Source organism: Rhinopithecus roxellana, chromosome 8 (genome assembly GCF_007565055.1).
Source record: "Rhinopithecus roxellana isolate Shanxi Qingling chromosome 8, ASM756505v1, whole genome shotgun sequence".
Lineage (NCBI taxonomy): Eukaryota > Metazoa > Chordata > Mammalia > Primates > Cercopithecidae > Rhinopithecus > Rhinopithecus roxellana.
Genome location: NC_044556.1, coordinates 75,928,503 through 75,947,582, shown reverse-complemented (window position 1 = coordinate 75,947,582; position 19,080 = coordinate 75,928,503). Strand labels below are relative to the sequence as shown.

Genomic DNA, 19,080 nt, shown 5'->3' with positions numbered 1-19,080 from the left:
TTCATAAGATGGACTCAATAAATGTTTAGTTGAAGTGGACATGCGAAGAGGTGGTCTTCAGTCTTGATAGGATCCCACTTGGGATGCCCAGTTCCTGGACAAGACCTGTGATTCCCATGCTGCTGGGCAGCCAAAGCCCAAACCTGTGCCTGCCTCCTTTCACTGTGCAGACAGTAGGCACCATGCCAGCAGCTCCATGCAGAGCTGCTCCGGGTCTCTGTCCCTAGGTTGGAGGAATAAGAAGAGTCACGACCATCTACACAGCACTGAAAAGATTCTCCGATGCGTCCATAAATATATATCTCATGTAATTATTCTCTTGAGCACTCAGCAAAGGCTTCTCAGAAAATCTGAAATTTAATCTGAGACTTAAAGTGTGAGAAGGAAGTAGCTATGTAAAGATGAGGAGAAGAGAACTTCAGGAGAAGGAACAGCCAAGATAGAGTCCCAGAGCTGGGACAAGCTTGATGCGTTTAATAGAGAACATGAAGACAGATCCTTCAGGAGCCCCTGCTTAAAGGATGAGGGCAGGAGAGTCCCTCAAAGAGGAGATGACAAACATTTCCCCAGATCCAAGCAACTGAACAGAGCCAGGAACTAATCCAAATGACGCCTTCGCAGAGTCCTGCCTACCCCCAAAAACAGAGTGTGGCGGGGTTGATGTGAGTTGGAGGAGGTGTTGATGTTGCAAGTCAACTTGTGCTGTAGCCTCAGTCCCACTTTCAGGCATGAAGGCCCAGGAGGTAGAGAGTGCTGTACTCTCAACATGTCCAAACACAGATCCATGCAGGGGACCCCCAGATCTGAGCCTCTCCCCGTGGTCTATGTCTCAGTGAGTGGTATTAGTATCCATCCAATCACTAAGGAATGAAACCAAAACATGACTCATGAGCTTGCACTCTGCCTCGCCCTCAGTAATACGTCCACCAAATCATGTCAGTGATGAATATCTTCAAACCTTCTTTCTTTTCTTCTTTCTGCCACCACCACAGCTGCACAGTGCCCCACCGCCTCCCTCCCAGACTACGGTAGTAGCTTTGTAACTGTTCCCTTCACACCCATCCCAGCCTGTCTTGGTCCCCTCCCCACCCAGCCACCAGAACGATCTTTCCATCTGTAGAGATGTACAGAGTTCGGTGCAGCAACTCTCTTCATGTAAGAGGAATTTTTTGAAAAGTCTCTGGGAGTTGATGCTCAGATCCTAAGAGCCCTCAAGTGTCAGGTAGAGGTGAGAAGGATTTGCTGGTTGTGCTACAAGTTGGGAAAGAAAAAGAAAGGGTGGAAGGGGAGATGATGTGAGGCCATGTGGTTGTGATAGGCCCCTTGGCATCCCCCACACTGACCTTCAGTAAAAAACTCAGAAAACAACAAAATGCTTAACGTAACCTGATTTCCCATGGGAATCTGTGAAAGGCCTGGGCTTTGGGTCTAGACCAACAGTGAGCAGAGACAGAGAGGGTGGCATGGGGAGGGCAGAGTGTGGATTGGGAAGGAGGCAGGTGTGGGGAGACTCCAAAGCAGCACACACAGATGCAGATAGGACAAAACTGTAGGAGGCTCTTAAAACTGGAGAAGGGCTTTGACTATTTCAGTTCTGAGGAATCTAGGTGCAGGCTAAGATGAACCAGTCCTCATGCGGGTCCCAGTTGACATCTGAATTACACATCTACATGATAATAATATGAATAGACACCATTTATTCAGCAGTGTGCTGTGGTTTTGTTTATATGTAGTATCTCATTTGATTCTATTTTCATAACAACTGCAAGAGGTAAGTATTATTATTGCCTTACTTTACAGGGCTCCATCCTGTTATAATCTAAGTTCGTTTTTCCTCCATTTTTAAGATAAACAATAACTGTAGGGCAGCATAAAGTTCCCTGAACCACACAACAAAGAAAGTTAAAAGATGGAAAAGGTAATTGCTGAAAAGGAAACTGAAGTGCAGAGACCCTGGCAGCCTGGCTCCTGAGCCTATGCTCTTGGCCACCGTACATTCTCAATCTCTCTTCCCTCCCCTCCTCTTCCCTCCTTTTCTGTCTTCTTCCATCTATCCACTCATCCATCCATCCATTCATCCATTAAGCCTCCATCCATCTATCCATCCATATTTCTGACCATGTATCTCTCTATATATAGATAGCTGGAGATAGATATAGATATAGATAGATGTCTAAGTTGACATGCCAGGGGCCCTGTCAACTTAGAAGTTCCACAACAACCTCAAACTCAGTATGCCCCAAACTGAACCTCCCTTCTTTCTGGTCCTACATATATATATGTGTGTGTGTATATATATATGTGTGTGTGTTTATTTCTGACCATAAATATAGATAGATAGATAGATAGATAGATAGATAGATAGATAGATAGACAGATAGACAGATAGATAGATGATAGAGAGAAATATATGTATCTCCAACTATAGAGATAATTTCTCTTTAGGGGGGAGGTTGAATTACAGAACCTAAAAGTTTCCTTGCAGTTCTCAAGTTCTTTGAAGTTTAGTTTATTTTAGACTATATTTTGATTATTTTTGGCAGGTGTTGATCTTCCTAACTAACTTGTTTGGATTTACCGAAACATACATTTCAGGGCTAGCATGGATCTAGGAGAAAGACCAAGTCCCTCATGTTGAGAGTGAGATGAAGTGACCCACTAAAGCTCACCTGGTCCAGGCCTCTGCCTGTTTCACGTGATTTTGAACTCTGGATACGTGGCAAGTGGTGATAAGGACAACAATCCAACTAGGTAATGAGTAAGAGAGAATGACAGCCTGGAATTAGAGTGTAATCTGTTTTTACCACATGTGTATGCTAACAGTCAGTGATGATTATGATAGTGGTCATGATTCCAGCAATTCACAGGTCCCCATACCTGAAGAGATTTAGAGACCTCATCCAATGCACTTCTTGCTTCCTGATAACTAATGCCTGATTCATTCCAGAGATGAACAAATTTAAAAGAACGTGCTATTTAAAAGAAAAAAAGGAATTTTAAAATCTTTTCTAGCTTTTATTTCTTTCTGAGGAGTTCCCTCCTATTAAATGCTTATTTTTTTACCTTCATTTTAAAAATAAGTAACTGTAGAACAGCGTATAATTCTCTGAGCCACACAGCAAAAGAAAGTAAGAGGAAGCAAAAAGAAGTAAGCTCTATGGTCATGGGCAGTAAGAGACTCATGATAAAGGAGAAGTTGGGTTTGAGGATATGAAAGCTGGAAACAGTTGGTTCAGGCTGCACCATAACACACACATTACATCCATGCCAATTGCTGTCTTTTCAAACTCCGGGAAGCCTGGCGTGGGTGAAGCTGAGTCACCTGGAGGCTGTGCTGAAGCCTGGTTATGCTATAAGTTTTATATGCAGCAGGCTCTGTCTTTCTCTCAGAAGTGGGTTGGGACAGCCCTTGATATCCAACCCTCCCTACATTCACCTCCTTTGAGAAGAAAAAAATAAGACTCAGAAGGTAATATTATCATTTATTGAGTAGCTACACTGCGTCCAGAACTGAGCTTTACATGTTTTATATCACTTTTTTATCTCAGCAATCTTGAAAGATGATAGTATTTTCCCCATCTTATAGGTGAAGACTCTGAAGTTCAGAAAGTTAAAGTGATATCGCCAGGGTTCCTGATTGGTAAGTGATGGAGGCTGAATTTGAGCCATTATCTATATGCTCCATCATCACTCTCCTGGGCAAAATGGCCTAGATGCATTCTATCTGCATTCCTGCTTAGATTCTGCACGACTTCTCCTGTCCATTCCCTCGGCCCCCTCTCCTCTAGTCCATGAGATTACAGCTTTGCACACTGACAAGAGGGTCCTTCTTAGCCTACACATACAACCAGGCATCAAAGGATGGAAGGGTTCATCTCACACACTCACAGACCATGTAGACCTCCAGCTAGAACTCAGAACAGTTGATGGGGACCTGCTCTCCAATCTTTCACCTCCCCTTTCTCCATGAAATAAACATCAACATTCACTCACCAGCCCACCCCCAGCCTACAAGGCGGCCCCTGCCAGATCACGCTTCCCACTGTGGAGGAAGGCACATATGAGTGAGTGGGCTCATCCTTTGACCTCTGTGTGAGATGGTACATGGTCCTACCCCACGGAGTCAGAGTGCAGAGTTCCCAGGGTAGCACAGGTGTGGAGATTCAGAAGAGCAGCTGTCAATGCATCTGAGGGCACAGACACCCCTACCATGCCAGGCTGGGAGAGGCCACTCCTGTATGTGGCAGGTGGCTTGTGCCCAGTGGCATCAAAGCTATGGCAGGGTATAGCAGAGATCTAAGGCCAAGTGGAAGTGGAGCTGTTGCTTTGGTTTTGAAAACCAAATGAATGGCTTTTACAAACCTCCACCCACAATTCTGTGAAAAGAGATAAGAATAACTCTGACCCTACTCTTACCTCCCTCTTCATCAATTCAAACTGAATGAAGAGCAACCCTATATGGATACAAGAGGATAGATACAATGACCTCAGCTGGGTCTAGCACCACTTTCAGGGAGGCGGATGTCCTCACTGGGCCCTCTTGCATCTCTTCAAAATGAGAATGACCAAGTTTGGATTTATCATTCTGTTCTTGAATCCCAAAGACTATCCTTAGAGCAAAATATACTCTTTGAAGGATGAGGATGTGGAGAAGCACGGTATCTTTAAATAACAAGAGAAGGGAATCTCAGATCAGGAAAACTGGAGAAATGCCCATGTTACTAGGATGAGGATGCCAAGTGGCAGGTACAGGTTGTCTGTGACTTTGTCATGTGTGGGAGAGAAATGACCTTTCTCAGGGTGTGGGACTATAATAGGCTGCACTCCTGATGACCTTGACCATCCTAATCACTCTTGTGTGATGCCAGGGCCCAGGTTCCACCCAAGTTTTACTTTATAGCTATTCCCAAGTTTCCCTATTAATCAAGGAAATTAATGAATACCGAATAAGGTGATCATTCTTCAGCTTTTGAGTTGAAATAGACACATAAATCAACTCAGCTGAATACAGCATGCGGAATCAGTCCTCCAGAAGGCAGCTTTCTCTCTTTCTGGGGGTGTATAATAAGACATAACTTGACCAGTTGTGGGAGCCCCCATCAGCCATGACAGACTAAGTCCTCACCCATGGCCAGGAATGAGGCACAGGCTTTTGGATGTGTGTGTATGAGCAAATGTACATAGAAACCGCCACACCCACACCCCACATACCATGACAGGGTGGAGTATTTGTTGTCCTTACCTTAACCTTGTCACCATTTTCAGAAATTCTGGACTTTGACCGTGCTGTGTCCATCAGGACATAGCCTAGAAATTCTCAGCAGCCTTAAAAGGCACCTTTCCAACAGCATTCCCTTTATCTGCGCCTCACATCTGGGCATCCTGGACTCCACGCAGTTCACAGCCTATAAGTAAGATTTACTTCCTAAGGGGAAGCAGGAGTCATGTCTGACAATGTCTCACCTCCAAGCTTGTATTTGCAAGCCCACATCGCCCACCCATAATACCCTCTTTCGGCATCTGCTCAAGCTGCACAACTTGGTCAGGGAATTTGAGGGGAGAGGTGTTCTGGTTAATGATGAGTTACCATATAGCTATCTTCCAAATATAAAATTAAAAGCCACAGCAATAACTATTAGTTTGAACAATATTTAATCTCTGATGCTTCAGAAGACACTTTGAGATATTGAAGGGCCTTAGGGTTGAGTCTTTGATGGTGACTATGGGTCCTGAGGGTGCTGGGTGGATGTACAAGAGCACTGACTAAGGAGAGGTGGCAGCATGCAACGAGGGTAAGAACCACAGCTCTTTCCCCAAATGGCAGGCTGACCCAGGGTGAGTCACTTCCCTTCCCCAGCAGCACTGGGTCAGAGCTTCTCTGAGGCCCCTCTTACCTCTGATGTTCTATTAAGACTGGCAGAAGACATATTGTGTGGGTTTTCTATCACTGGAACTGAGAAAAATTTAAAACTATCTGCATCAGCACAGAGAAGATCTGAAACCGTTCTTGGGTATTTATAAAGCCCATGGGCTGGGCTCCCACCTTGATGTCAGCCCAGCCCTGGGGTTAGTGCAGACTGAGATAGGGAGCAGGAAAGCAGGAAGAACAGGAGTAGCAGAGTCAGGGACCACAGCACCGTTAGTGATTGAATTTATCAAGCCTGTGGAGAAGGACTCTCCCTGGTGGAGGTAGTGGCATAAATACGTGGTCACTTATCCTGCCTTCTCAGACCAAAAAGAGCTGTTCTGCTATCAGTCAACTGAGAGGTTGGGTTACAGGGATGTACCCTGTCTTTGAGACTGGTGATACTGAGAGGGCAGTGGGTGAAGAGATAACGAATCAGCTCTGCTTAGCCCAGGCCTTGTCCAGAAGGCTGGAACTGAGAGAGGGATCTGGCAAGGTATGAGCCAGTCTCCATCCATTGTAGGGATTCCAGGAGGCCCATATTTCACGTGACCCTGCATTTGCTGGATGTAACTTTTTTTCAAGTCATGGACATGTCCATTGTCTCATTTGACTTTTCTTCTCAGGCATGGCCAGTCCCTTCACTCAGCTCTGGCTAGGCTAGACTCTACCCAATGTAAGAAAACCTCTAACAAGAGCAAAATTTTGAACAGTGACTCATTGTGTTATATGAATAGCTTCAGTGATGTATCCAGCACCCCGCCTACACACCAAACACACACGCACACACCCCCTCTTGTGGAAATCACCTTCGGAATGATCCATGTGGGCACTCAACGGCACAACACTCTGAATATAAACGTATGCTTGGACTCAAATCTCTCCCTCCAGTTCATCTTGAGCCCTCAGTTGTGCAGTGGCAAAGGCTCCCAAGTGGAGCATGTGTCTCTTCTTGTTCAGCCAGGACAAAGTCCGCACTGGTGGCAGTCTACTCCTTCAACAGTCCCAGCTTCTTCAGGGCCTCCCTTCTGTGTTCATTGGGGACACCTTTTGGGGAGATCTTGACACTGACACAGGGGGGCCGAGGAAGTTTGTCACGGCTCTGTCCTTGGTAGGACAGGCGCTTGGAGCTCTGCTCCTGCTCCAGGTCAGCCAGCTTGCCTACCTGGATACCTGCAAAGTCTTTCCCCGTGCCCAAGGAGGCCGGGCGGGGCCGAGAATTACGCAAGACGCTGGGCGAGATCTTGTCCAAGAAGGAGCCCTTTCCCAGAGAAGTGCTGGTTTTGGGGCTGGCGTCTTTCTCAGCTGAAAGGTAGTTGCTTAGTCCCACGCCTGAGCGCTCCAGAGTGTTGGACTTGAAGTTCATCTGTCTCAGGCCAGGGGTGTTGCTCTCCTGGAGAGTCAGCCCTGAGTCTGACTTTGGTGGAGTCAGGGGACTGTTTGCCCTTGGGGCCTTAGGGATAGGAATTGGCATAGATTTGGTAGCTGCGACATTGCTTGGAGCTGGAGACTTCATTGTCAAAGGTCCCTGAGCTTGACCTGGAGCTGGAGCCAGAGCTTGAGCCAGAGCCTTCCCAGCAGCAGGAATAGCTGCTGAGGCCTGGGTTGGAGCTGCAGGCTGAGCCAGATCTGGAGCTGGGGACGGACGCTGGGCACGTGTCTCCTTGGGTCTGATGGAGCTGGTGGGCTTACTGAAGTGGAGTCCAGGCTCATCTTGATCCTGGGGTAGCCCCAGCTTCTCTAGAGCTTCTCTACGTGCTTTTCTCTGCTCCTGCAGTGAAGAGGAGACCAGGCCAGAATCTCCAGGGGCAGCCTCAGTGTGGCGGGACAACCAGTGCTGGGGATCACTGTGGAAACTGCTTCGGCTGCTCTTCAGAACAATATTAGGTGGCAGCTTCCGGGGCTTAGGGGTTGTGAGAGGAGCTAGTCGGCTGTTTGGGTCCTCGCCTGGTGGGAGGGAAACATCTTCAGCTCTTGCATTCTGAGGCAACACTGCAGGAGGAGGCCGGGATTGTTGTGTGTGCCCAGTTGAGCCTGTTTCCTTGGCTTTTTGGGACATGGCCTCTGAAGCAGTCTGCTCTCTTTCCTGGGAGCTGGATGGTGTGCGGAGCTGGGGTGTGTGGCCCTGCTGTCCTGGCCCCTCGGGCAGGCTGGCTTCCCTACACTGCTCTGGCTGGGTGTCCCGAAAAGCTTCTGGCGGAGGGATGAGCACCACGTCCAAGTCAAGGGCAGCCTCCCGGGGGCTGGCAGCTGCCTGACTGGGTTGGTTGCTCTGGCTGACCTGTTCTTTCTCAGCCTCTGGCACAAGCCTCCCCGGTTCTCCAGGGGTGTGACTGTTAGCCTGGGTGGTGCTTTTCCTGAAGTTCTGGCTTCTGGCAATGTGGATATTCCTGGGGAGGCTGTAGGAGCCAGACCTGAGGCCTAGGCCCTGGGGCTCAGGAGGATGGGATGAGCTGGACTCAGTTACTGTCCTTGGCGCTCGTCCTTGCTGAGTGATGGTCTCCTCTGGACCTCCTGTGAGGGTCAGAAAGAACATAAAAGAGTGAACAGATGTGAGGGCCCTGCTGCAGAGCTCTAGCTGCAGGGAAGGTCTAACTAATTGTTAATAAATATTTGCTAAATGAAACAACACAAAACTGCAGCCCCAGTACCAGAGGGACTGTCCTCAGGAGTAAAATGCTCCTCACACCCTGGGACGTGTGGCTCCACACTCATGGCCACACTTGTGTGTTGTTTTGTTTCCCTTCCGCTGAGCCTGAGCACCACTGGCTCTCCACACTCTCTAACGAGGGCCTCGAGGTGCTTCCCACTGCAGCTGGGGAGCCCTTCCCTCTCCTTATCTCTCTTACCCTTGTCCTCTGTGTCACCTAGATTAGCTCCCTAGACTAACTCAGTCTCTCCAGAGCCAACCACCCAGCCCTCCCTGACTCCCTTCTCTGCCGGGGTTCTACCTCAGAGGGCCTGCCTTACCCCGGGGAGTGGGCTGGGTTATGGGCAGTGCTCGGAAACCTCTGGGAGTTGTGGCTGGCTCAGACTCGTCAGTGGACAGTCCACTGTCAGCCTCCGTGTCCAACGAGCCAATGGTCTCCTCCAGGAAGAGCAGACACTCCTTCTCTTCAGCGGACAGGAAGTCGTAGCTGCTATCACTCTGTTGGGGGCAGGGGGACGAGGAAGGGTGAGAATAGGAGAGGGAGAGAGAGCTGTGAGAAAGCGCTTCCTCCGCAGAAACTGGCGGGGCCTGAGAACCACCCTGTGACGGGGAAGGAATGTTGAAGAGCTGGAAAGCTTTCCCTCCTGCTACTCTGCAAAGCTGCTGGAGTTGCCTCCTGAAACTGTAGGCACCAGGGAGCACAGAGTGTGTCCGGAGGTTGGCCCACTAGCACCCAGCTCTGGAGCTGGGCAGGCACATGGCAGGGGCCTTTCTTTTGCTCAGTCTTGGCTGGAATGCTTAGGGGCACAGATTAGAAGCAGTCCCAAGTTCCAATGTTTGACAGCCTTTGTCAAACATTTCACTTTGGGCACCTCTGATTTAGCTCCAAATAAGAAGGGCAACATAACCATTTGACCTGAAACTTCAGTAGTATTGCTTTTAACTTTTAAAAGTACTTCTGCATACTTGATCTGGTATGTCAAGGACAGTATGAGGAAAAGCAGGAAATGCAGCCAGCTATAAGCTGCCGGGCCAGTAGGAACTGTGGCATGACTGGCCACAGATAAATGTACTAAATGATTTGTGCTTGACTTTGAAATGCATTCCATACGGGACTTTTTCCCCTTGTACATTTACTTTCTTGATGGCATTTAGCTCTGGCTAATATTAAAGTAAGTGTGCATTTCTAAAGCAAATATTAACTTAAAGGGGGAGGTTGATGGAGAAACTAGATGGTATGGGAAGAGGGAAAAGCAGCTTAGTATTAAATGTTAAGTAGATCTGAAAGCAGATCATATCCATTACGAGAGAGTACATAGAGGTTTTTGGAAGAAAATGATAACGGTCATCTCAGACAGTTACTGTCTATGTTGTACTGGGCTGGAAGATTGCTGGAACAGTTGCTCTTCCACGGAGGAAGTTGAAGGGAAAACAAAAGGGCAAATTGGAATATAAGAAATTTGGGCTGAGTCTCTTCTTGGCACCTCCACCCCTTTTCCTAATATTTGGGACACTTCAGAGTTGTACATTCTTCAGGCCCACTCAGATGGCCAGGAAAGATTTTGAGACAGCTCTAAAAATATCCTGGAAGGAGGGGAGAGGATTGCAGAATACCCCTTCCAGTTGCCTCTGCCCCTTAAAGAGCCACCTGTATGTTGACTGATGTGGGCCTACATGTGAAAGGAAGCCCCAAATATAGACCGTGGAAGCTCTGAAGCTGACTCCTCCAAGTTTCTTGAAGAAAAATATCTTTATTGTCCTCTTACTTCTAAAATAGCCTTGCCAAGGATAAGCTGACTCTTAGTTTCTCCTTCCCGAATGATTCACTTTGAAAACCTTTAATCCCTGTCACATTCTGTGTCCAATGGTATGTGACTATTCACATTGGTCTCAGCCTAACAGGCATAGAAAGACATCTCCACAGCCCTTTTATCTAGGGTCAAAATGAAATTTGTCTGATTGTCTGCACTTTGGATTTGTCCGTGTGTGTTTCTTTCTCTACTCCATTTTTACATATCAAAATCCATTGGTTGTCTTAAACAGCCTTGATATTCAGTAGACACCCTTAAAATCCTTAAATTTTCAAATACCTCTATAGGATATAATGCAAAAAAGCACAAATTCTCCAGGATTCTTATGTATATGACAAGCATGAACAATAAATGTTTGTGTCTGGATGCAGCACAGATTTACTCTTTCACACCAACCTTACAACAACTGAAATTTAAATTCATGCCCAGAAAAATTACAGTTTATTAAATGCCACTCACAAGTAGCTAAACACAGTGACTTTGGAAGATTCTCAGTCTCTGCTCCTAGAAAGGCTGATTCTTTTCTACATGGAGGCATATGATAGGTGCTTTACTTGTATCTCATTTACTCCCCACAAATTGAATTAGATATGAACACTATCGCATTTGAAAACAGAGGAGGCTTAAAGCTTAGAGAAATTAAGTAATTTGCCCAAGGTCATACAGTTTATAAGTAGAGAACATAGATCTGTTTGGTTCCAGAACCTAGACTCCTAATTACCTATTTTCTTTGATCTTTGTAAGAGACTAAAGTAATGCTGCTCATTGCAGAGAACTTCAATAATCCATGTGCTACGAGAATCTACGTTTTGGTTTCCACCATGACCTCAGATTACAGGCCTACTCTTTCTGCTCAATCCAACCCCGAACCTAATGAAAATTGGGGGAAAAAGTCTCATTTGCCCAATTGATCTCTAAGGTCATCCCATCCTATTCTCTATAGAGCCAGGGCTGACTCAGGCAGAAAGCACCCACTGGTGTTGTGACTCACTCCCCAACAATGAAAGAGAAGGTGTAGTGAGCCAGGATGGGTGGCAGGAAAGAACAGGGCAGGGCAGGGCAGGTGTGCAGAGAGCAGACCAGGTTGCGGGAGGGAGAGTATTACGTACAGATCCAGAGCGGGTGGAGGTGCTGCTCATCATGCTGTCACAGCTGCCGACACGGGTCACGGGTTCTGAGCCAGGCCCCGCTGGCCACAGCTCCCTCTCGGGCATCGCCCGAAACAAGGTGCAGGGGTGGCAAAGGGGGCTCCCAGAGGGGAAGCGAGGGGAAGTGAACAATGTCCCAAGCCGGGCCTGAAAAGAGAAGAATCAAAGCCACATGTGAGCCAAGACTTCGGCAAGGCTCTGCCCAGGCCCTGGGTGGCATGGCGGGAAGGACACCAAGCAAGCAGAGAGCTGGAAGAGGGGTGCGAAACCTCCAGCCTGCATGGAAGGACCCTGGAGCTGGCTCAAATACATGCAGAAGGACAAACTTAGGTGGTGGAGAGGAAGTCTAGTCAGAAAGAAGCTTCTACTACTTCTCTTACATTTTTCTCTGAACCAAGGAGCTTAACCTACATTTTCATTACTATAAGCAATAAATATTACAGAGGTCAATAGCTTGAGTTCTGGAGTTAGTTGGGTCTGGGCTCAAATCCCAGTTTAGCCGTTTACAGTTACGTGACTTGAGGCAAATTACTCTGTTTTTCCTCATTAAATAATGTTAGTATAAGGATTAAGTGAGAGAACAGTTAGCACAGTTTAGTTGGTAGTAAATACCCTAAGACCTCATGAGTCAATAATTAACTATTATTGTTCTTGTAACAAGAAAAAGACAAGATCTATCTAGGATCAAACTAAATTGAAACAAGAGAAACAGGAGCTCAGAAAAGAAGGGTTCTGGTTTAACGGGAGACTGTAGACTTGAGAGAAGAAACAGGTCCCTTAATAATTCCTACCTCACGGGCTTATTGTGAGAACATGTAAAACACTTTGCACGGTGCAAATTGTCACCTGCTATCCTAGTCAATATCATCAATATCATCACAACCACCACTACGATGTCCATCTTTAACTCCCTAGCCTAGAGGTATAAACAGGGCACCTACAGTGGTTGACACAAACCTATTTTCTTTCTAGTGAATTTCTTTCTTTCTAGTGCCTCTGTTGTTGCCCATATTCCCAATGAGATTCCCGAGCCCGTGTCAAATGAACAAGAGAAATGTCCCACGTAGCTTCCTCCCAACTCCAATTCCTTAGGGAAAAAAAGTTTCAATATCATTGTAACAATAGTAGTAGCAAAGGAAGGCAGTGCCATTTTCCCTCTGAAAGTCCCAAGAATTTTGATGTGGCTGTTTGTGGGAAATACTCCACTGGAGACGGCAGGCCAGAAGTGAGTCTGCTGTTAAAATGAAATTCTAAAAGAATTAGGATGAAAAGACCATTCCAAGATCAAACAGAGAGTTGGAGGAGAGCCAGAATTAGAATAAAGTTTGTCTGATTCAAATCCATGTATTTCCTATAATGCCATCCTGTATTTTCTTTCATCTTTCCAACCCTCCCAACACTAGGTAAAATGTCCTAGAAGAAAATGTGATCTATTTGAGATCTGGAGGCTTGGGCTTTGGATGCCAGGGCAGATGTCCTCTTGGCCTCCGGTAATAATCGCTTCCAGTGCCAAAGTCAGGTTTGGGCTGGGTTGGGTGAGTCAGCCTTCCAGCCCTATAGAGCTGGCAAGTATGGAGCCCCATGGAGCTCCTCTTCTGCTTGGGAGGAGTCTCTCAAAAGGGGCAGGTAGGGAGGGGCACGACAGTGGGGGGCAAAGAGGAGAGATCCCTAGTGAGCCAGCCATCTGGTTCATAGGGGTCCAGATCCTCCTAGGAGATAAGGAGGGGACTGGAGGGACAGAGACACCAAAGAAGCCCAATGATAAATAAACGTGGGGTGAGGAAGCTCTTAGGGTTTCTTCATGAGGTTAAGCTCCCCAGTATCCAGAAACTCAAAGAAACAGGAACATGAGAAACCATGTGGGTGAAGTTCAGTCATCTCAGCTACCCACTCCATGAATGATGCTCAAGTTCAGGGAGGACTAACCCATTCCTAACATTCTGTAGGGCTGAGGCCACTGTAGCAAAGGAGATCCATCTCTGTAAGTCTAAGCACACAGAAAACACTCAAAAAATGCTTAATGAATGAACTTGCTGTCTGTTCTAGGGTCTATTGGGTTGAGCTTTTGGAAGGCTTCCTCTTGGTTTCTAACCTATTACTGTGAGCTTTTTCTTAAATATTTAATTTCCTGGATAATATATGGCTCAGTGAAATTTGGGCAATGTTTTCAGTTAAACTAACATTTGTGAGCACCTAATAATAGGCGCTAGTGGTACAAAACCGTATAAGACAAAGGCATTGTTGTCAAAAAGTCAGTGTAGATCTAAGGGTCTAGTTTTGGGCTCCAATTTTCTTCTCGATAAAATCAGGGCAGTAAATATTTAAAGTGACTCACTGTAATTAGCATAATATTCTCTATGAATGGGTGAGCAGATGATGCCTCTTACTTTCAGAGAAAATTACTACCCTTGTGCTTCTAAGTATGCTTTAGACTTTACAGAGGTTTTCTAGTCTCTCTTTCCTACCAGGGAAGCCTATCACACTTTCATTTCAGAACCTAGGATACCTTCAAGTAGCTGGAAGAGATAAAAGTGGTAGGAAAAGCACTGCTTCACAAGAACACAGCATGCCATAGCTTGCAAAGTGCTCTCAGATATGCTAATTAGATCTTCAGCATAAACTGGAAACATAGGCAGGATCTGACATTTTCTTCATTTTACAGGTGAGAAAGTTATGGCTCTTACCACTAGCCCTTCCTAATGGACACAGGAAATGACCTATATCTGCATATACAGGACAGCCCTCCACAGGGCATCTCAGGGACTATCTGGATGCAAGAGGGGCATGCCCCCAAGAATGGTTACTAGTCACCCTTGACTAAAATACTAAAAGCCTTAAGACCCCCTTCTCCTTCTACTTCATACCTTAAACCCTGCAAATTATCTGCTTCAGCTTTATACTTCCAGGCCGGTGTATTGCCCCAACAGCAGCTATTTCCACGGTAAAGAAATAACACCAACTGCCAAGGAAAATCATGTCTTTAGGGATTACATACTCCCTGCAGAGAGGAGTCTGAACCTGAAACCAAAGCTAAGTGAGGTGCTGTCACCTTATCTCCATACCTAGTTTTCTGACCTAAAAAATCTGAAAGGTGAAAGCTGCATTTCCTTTCACCGACTTCACAACCTTGAACCATGGGGGCTGTCTCAGGGCAGCCATCGAAACCCTGATAAGAAGACTGAGAAACAAACAAAACACTCAAGGTGAGAGTTTGGTATCTTTTAACCCTTGACTTCTTTGGGAACTTAATAGGAGGAGGGAATGGGTTAAGAAATATGTAGCACTTAAATAGTCAGGACCATCCATCCTGAATTAAATATTAACTACTCCACTGACTAAAATACTAAATACTGCCAAGTCTTGGAGGAGAGGGAATAAAGAACAGGTGAAGTTCTGGCATCTGGAGAGGGTGGGGTGGAGAGAGGGCTCCAGCTCCATTCCAGGTTGGCTTGTCTGCACCTTCTAATCAGACCCAGGTCTCTCTCATCCTCCTCTTCCAACGAACGCACCCACATGTCCTCCAAGAGCTCTGCCTCTCTGCCTACTAGTCAAAGAGCTTTCCTATCTTTCAATCCAGGTGTCTCTGCTTCTTGTTGACTACCCAGAAATGTGCCTTGGGCTGGAAAATATCCTAAGAAAAATATCAGAAAGACTAAAACTTGCACAATGTGCATATCCGTCTCCATGAGCACATGGGCAAGTTTCTGTATGTGTTTAGGCAACATGATCATCTTCCTTTTCACCAGTGGATTTGAGGCAAGGAGCAGGTAGAAATACTCTGTGCATAGGAGAGCTTTGTTGGACACTGCTGGTGGTCTTTACTCCTAAGTTCACCATCTAGGGCAGCCCTCAGTCGGTGAGTGTGGGGTGCTGGCTCTGTGGTGTGAGGTAAGCTCAAGCCTGAATCTCCAGTTGCCAGAACTGGAAAACCCATATATTCACTCAGGACTGTGTGTGCCATGCCCTTGAGCCTGGTACTGAGGTCTTCCCACTTCCCTCTTCTCTGCAGCAGGAGGGAAAGAGTCAAAGTTAGGGACCAAAGGGTTAAACCCCCTAAGATGGATAATGGAGAGGCGACTTGCTACTCTGACTCGACTCCTACATCTGCCTTCCTTCTGCAGGTAAATCTGCCACACAAACTGCCAACTTGGATACCTGCAGGAAAACAAAACAAAGCCACCACCCTGGTCTGCTTCTCTGTCTGTGGACTCTGCCACAGTACCTTGGCCTGAGCCCCACTTGGAATTCTAACTAGACTTGACATGCAGCTGCGAAATATTCATGTAGGTGAGGCCCAGCACAGCCAAGTAGCTTTCTGTTTGCCAGTCTCTGCATCTATTAACAGGTAGAGTCAGAAAGTTAATTGAGTAGAACCCAAATAAACTTGACTTTGCAGCTAGATTATCCATGGGTTTTTCAAAGATGAGCTGGTAGCTGGAGTTGAAGTTTTCCCCACATGCCCAAACCTTATATCCCTTTACAAACAACCTAATACAGCTCATGCCTAACACACCTGTCCACAGAGAGCTCCATTATCAAATGAGCATGATCGAACACACACACACACACACTGCATCCATTATTTAAACAAAGATCGACACTGAGTTGGTAAAGCCACGGGAGAATTTCCGGTTATAATCGCAATGGAAAACCAAGATACTCTCCCCCATTTTGACTCCCTCTATTTCAACGGTTATTTTCCAAAATCACAACTCAATTTCAATTGTTCAGAGATGGAAATTTCCAAAACAAATCTATTTTCTTTTTCTTGTTGTTTGCACAATATGCCTATCCAACCTAAGGAGGTAAATGAAAAAGAAGGTCTTCCCAGCCCCGGTCTCCACAAAAATACTACAATCTCAAGTCACTACCAACCTGATCTGATCCCAGAATGAACTCAGAGAATTGGGGAACAGATAGGAAAGCTCCCTAGCTGGGGTATAGAGGGACACCTTCCCTCCCTTGTAGTTCTGATTTCCCATGAAACCCCTTCCTCTTGCTGCAGGATAAGCAGTAGTTGGTTAGTGATTAACTCACCTCCACTGGGTTGGGGGCTGAAGACAGGAAAGAAATACCCTTTTATTTCAAAGGGCAGAGACGGAGACAGAGGCTGCTTCCCCTGCCTCCTACTGTTTTCTTCTCCTTTTGACCTCCTCCTGACTTACCTAGACAGGTAAATGCTTCATCTGTGCTGCCTGGCCCCCACACTGCCACTGACTCAGCCAATCCTAGCCTACCCTCCCTACCTCTCATTCCAGCTGTTTCCTCAGGGAGGGAATGGGAGGGGAATGAGCAGGGTGGTGCTGCTCTCTCTTAGCCAATCATCTCCTGCCTTCCCCTTCCCTGTTTAGAGCTAATAAAGAGCTCTTTAAAAAAGGAGGGCTGGAAGGAGGAGGAGCTGGTTTGGGCTGAGACTGGAAGGACAGGTGGCAGGGAGGGAGTAGGTAGGGATAGTATATATATTTAATGTTGATATAAAGGAATGCAGACAGTCCTCTGGGCAGTGTGCTTTTCCATAGGTCTATCTGAAATAGGTTTTTCATCTAGAACTACCTTCTTCCACTAGGAGATTAGTTGTCCCCTGAATTCTGTAAGCTAAACTCATTTGTGGTCAGTTTTGCTGCTAGCTTTTCTAGCTGTTGAAAGTCACTTTCTTCCCCAAGCCTACTCCCAGCTCATAAGCCTGGCAATTCCATTCATGTCCACTTAGGAGGGTGTCCCAAGGCTAGGGTTGCTGTAGTTGGGCCAGTCTCATCCCAGTGCTTGACAACAATCTCCTTGGCCTAATTTATTTCTGGGGAAATAAAACCATTCATCCCCTAAGAGGTCCCTATCCTGATGGAAGAGTGACTGGACAGCTTGAAAGGGGAGAGCATGCACTCCGTCATTTGGTCCTCTGCTTTCTTTTAGTTGTTCACGGAAGGTGGCCATACATATTATGAAATAAAAACAAAACAAACTACCAACCAGTTTAGCAACTCCTGCCTCCTTTCGTGGACTGACATTTGGCACTTGTAGGGAGAAGAGAGTAGGTAGAAGAATCTACTGCTTTTGGGAAGAGATCTCCCTCCAAGTACAGAGACCACTCTTACCAGATATGATTTTTGACTGGAAGCTGGTTTTTCCTAGAGGTAGGTTATCCTTGATACCTATCAGGATTTGAGGTATTCCACTTACTAGCATTAAAAGGGCAGGGAGAAAATTTAAAATCAATGTACACAATAATTGCCAACATTTATTAGTTCTTGCTATTTGCTAGGTATTGTGCTGAGTGTTTTCATGTATCTTTTTCTTTAGTCTTTAACTTAAAAAAGTAGACATTTATTAATATCTAAATTTTACAGGGAGGTTAAAAAACTTTTTCAAGGCCATGTAGCTAGGAAGAGGCAGGGAGGGGATTTTAATTCAGGCAATATAACATCAAGATTGCCATGAATCAGCATAATGCCAATCCGCCTGTTTTGGAGAGTCTCAAGTGGAAATCATGAAATACACAGATAATTTGCAAGTGTAATTCTAGCAATTAGATTCGTCCTTTTCCATTTCATTTCCTACTTAAAGCTATTAATATGTTTTATAACAAGACAACACATGGCTTTCATCTTTTCTCTTTCTGTGATCATGGTTGGATAGGAAATAAAAAGCACAGTGATCCTGGGGCCAAGGTAAAGATGAGGTGGAGCAGGACTAATGGATAGGAAGGAGGTTGGAGGAAGCCTGGGATAACCCAGTCCCCTATCAGCAGCCTATGGATATCACAGCTGAATGAGCACTTCAGGCTATGACCTCTCTCCCGGGTGTGTCATTCAAACATGTGTGATGTCATAATACTGACAAAACAGGAAGGGCATCTCCAAATCAGCAGTTCCATGCAACCAGAGTCACACCCATGGATGAAGTCAATGAAATTGATCCAGCTCCATAGGTGTGTGATTTGAACATTTGCTAAAAAAATGAATTGACTTATGAGAATTAACTTCCAAGAGGACAGTAGGCAGTCTTATTTGTGAACAGACACAGTTTTTCAGTTATAATAAAATTAGGATAACTAGGAGGAACCCCTATCTTTTACCAGGTAGAAGCAGGGACATAGACAAAATCATCTTTCTCTTCCTCCCTTTCCTCTCAAAAACGTTTTCTTTTTGTAAATTATGAAATATTTCAGATACCCTGGCATAACAAACACAACCGTACCTAACACCCAGTTTGGGAAATAAAACATAAACATCATAGTCGAAGTTACTTATAAGCCTTGAGCCTCCCTTCCCCGCAAACACACATATGTTCTAGCTGAAATAAATCTCTCTCAAATTTTCTGTTTCCCATTCTCCATGTACTTAAATGTTTTCCTTGGAATTAATATTGTTTTTGCTTTGTTTTATTTTTGCTTAGAAATGTACCAAGTCTCTAACATTCCAAGATAATTGGAAAGGAGGCCTGGACTACAGAAGAGGGAGGATTTCCTAAGTCAGTCAAAAGCCTGAAAGAATAAGGCTTCCTGGTTGATATCGGTCATCATTTGAGGGGGTATGTGTGTCATTGCTCTTAGTATGTAAATGCCTGTTT

At 45.7% G+C, this 19,080-nt stretch overlaps 1 protein-coding gene across 7 annotated transcripts; it reads right to left on the bottom strand.

Moving 5' to 3' along the window:
• Window positions 1-3,468: 3,468 nt before the first annotated feature.
• C8H1orf116 (chromosome 8 C1orf116 homolog) lies at window positions 3,469-16,734 on the bottom strand. 7 transcript variants are annotated; one of them, XM_010365652.2, is made up of 4 exons: window positions 16,680-16,734; window positions 11,476-11,661; window positions 8,876-9,053; window positions 3,469-8,419 (listed from the first exon to the last, which is right to left on the bottom strand). In XM_010365652.2, exons 2-4 carry the CDS (start codon window positions 11,578-11,580, stop codon window positions 6,894-6,896), a joined length of 1,809 nt encoding a protein of 602 aa, XP_010363954.1. In that variant the 5' UTR covers window positions 11,581-11,661; window positions 16,680-16,734; the 3' UTR covers window positions 3,469-6,893. The 7 variants fall into 7 exon arrangements, with proteins under 7 accessions (XP_010363954.1, XP_010363953.1, XP_030792880.1 ...); XM_010365651.2 differs by having other exon boundaries at window positions 16,552-16,729; XM_030937020.1 differs by having other exon boundaries at window positions 8,915-9,053; window positions 16,552-16,712.
• Window positions 16,735-19,080: the final 2,346 nt, after the last annotated feature.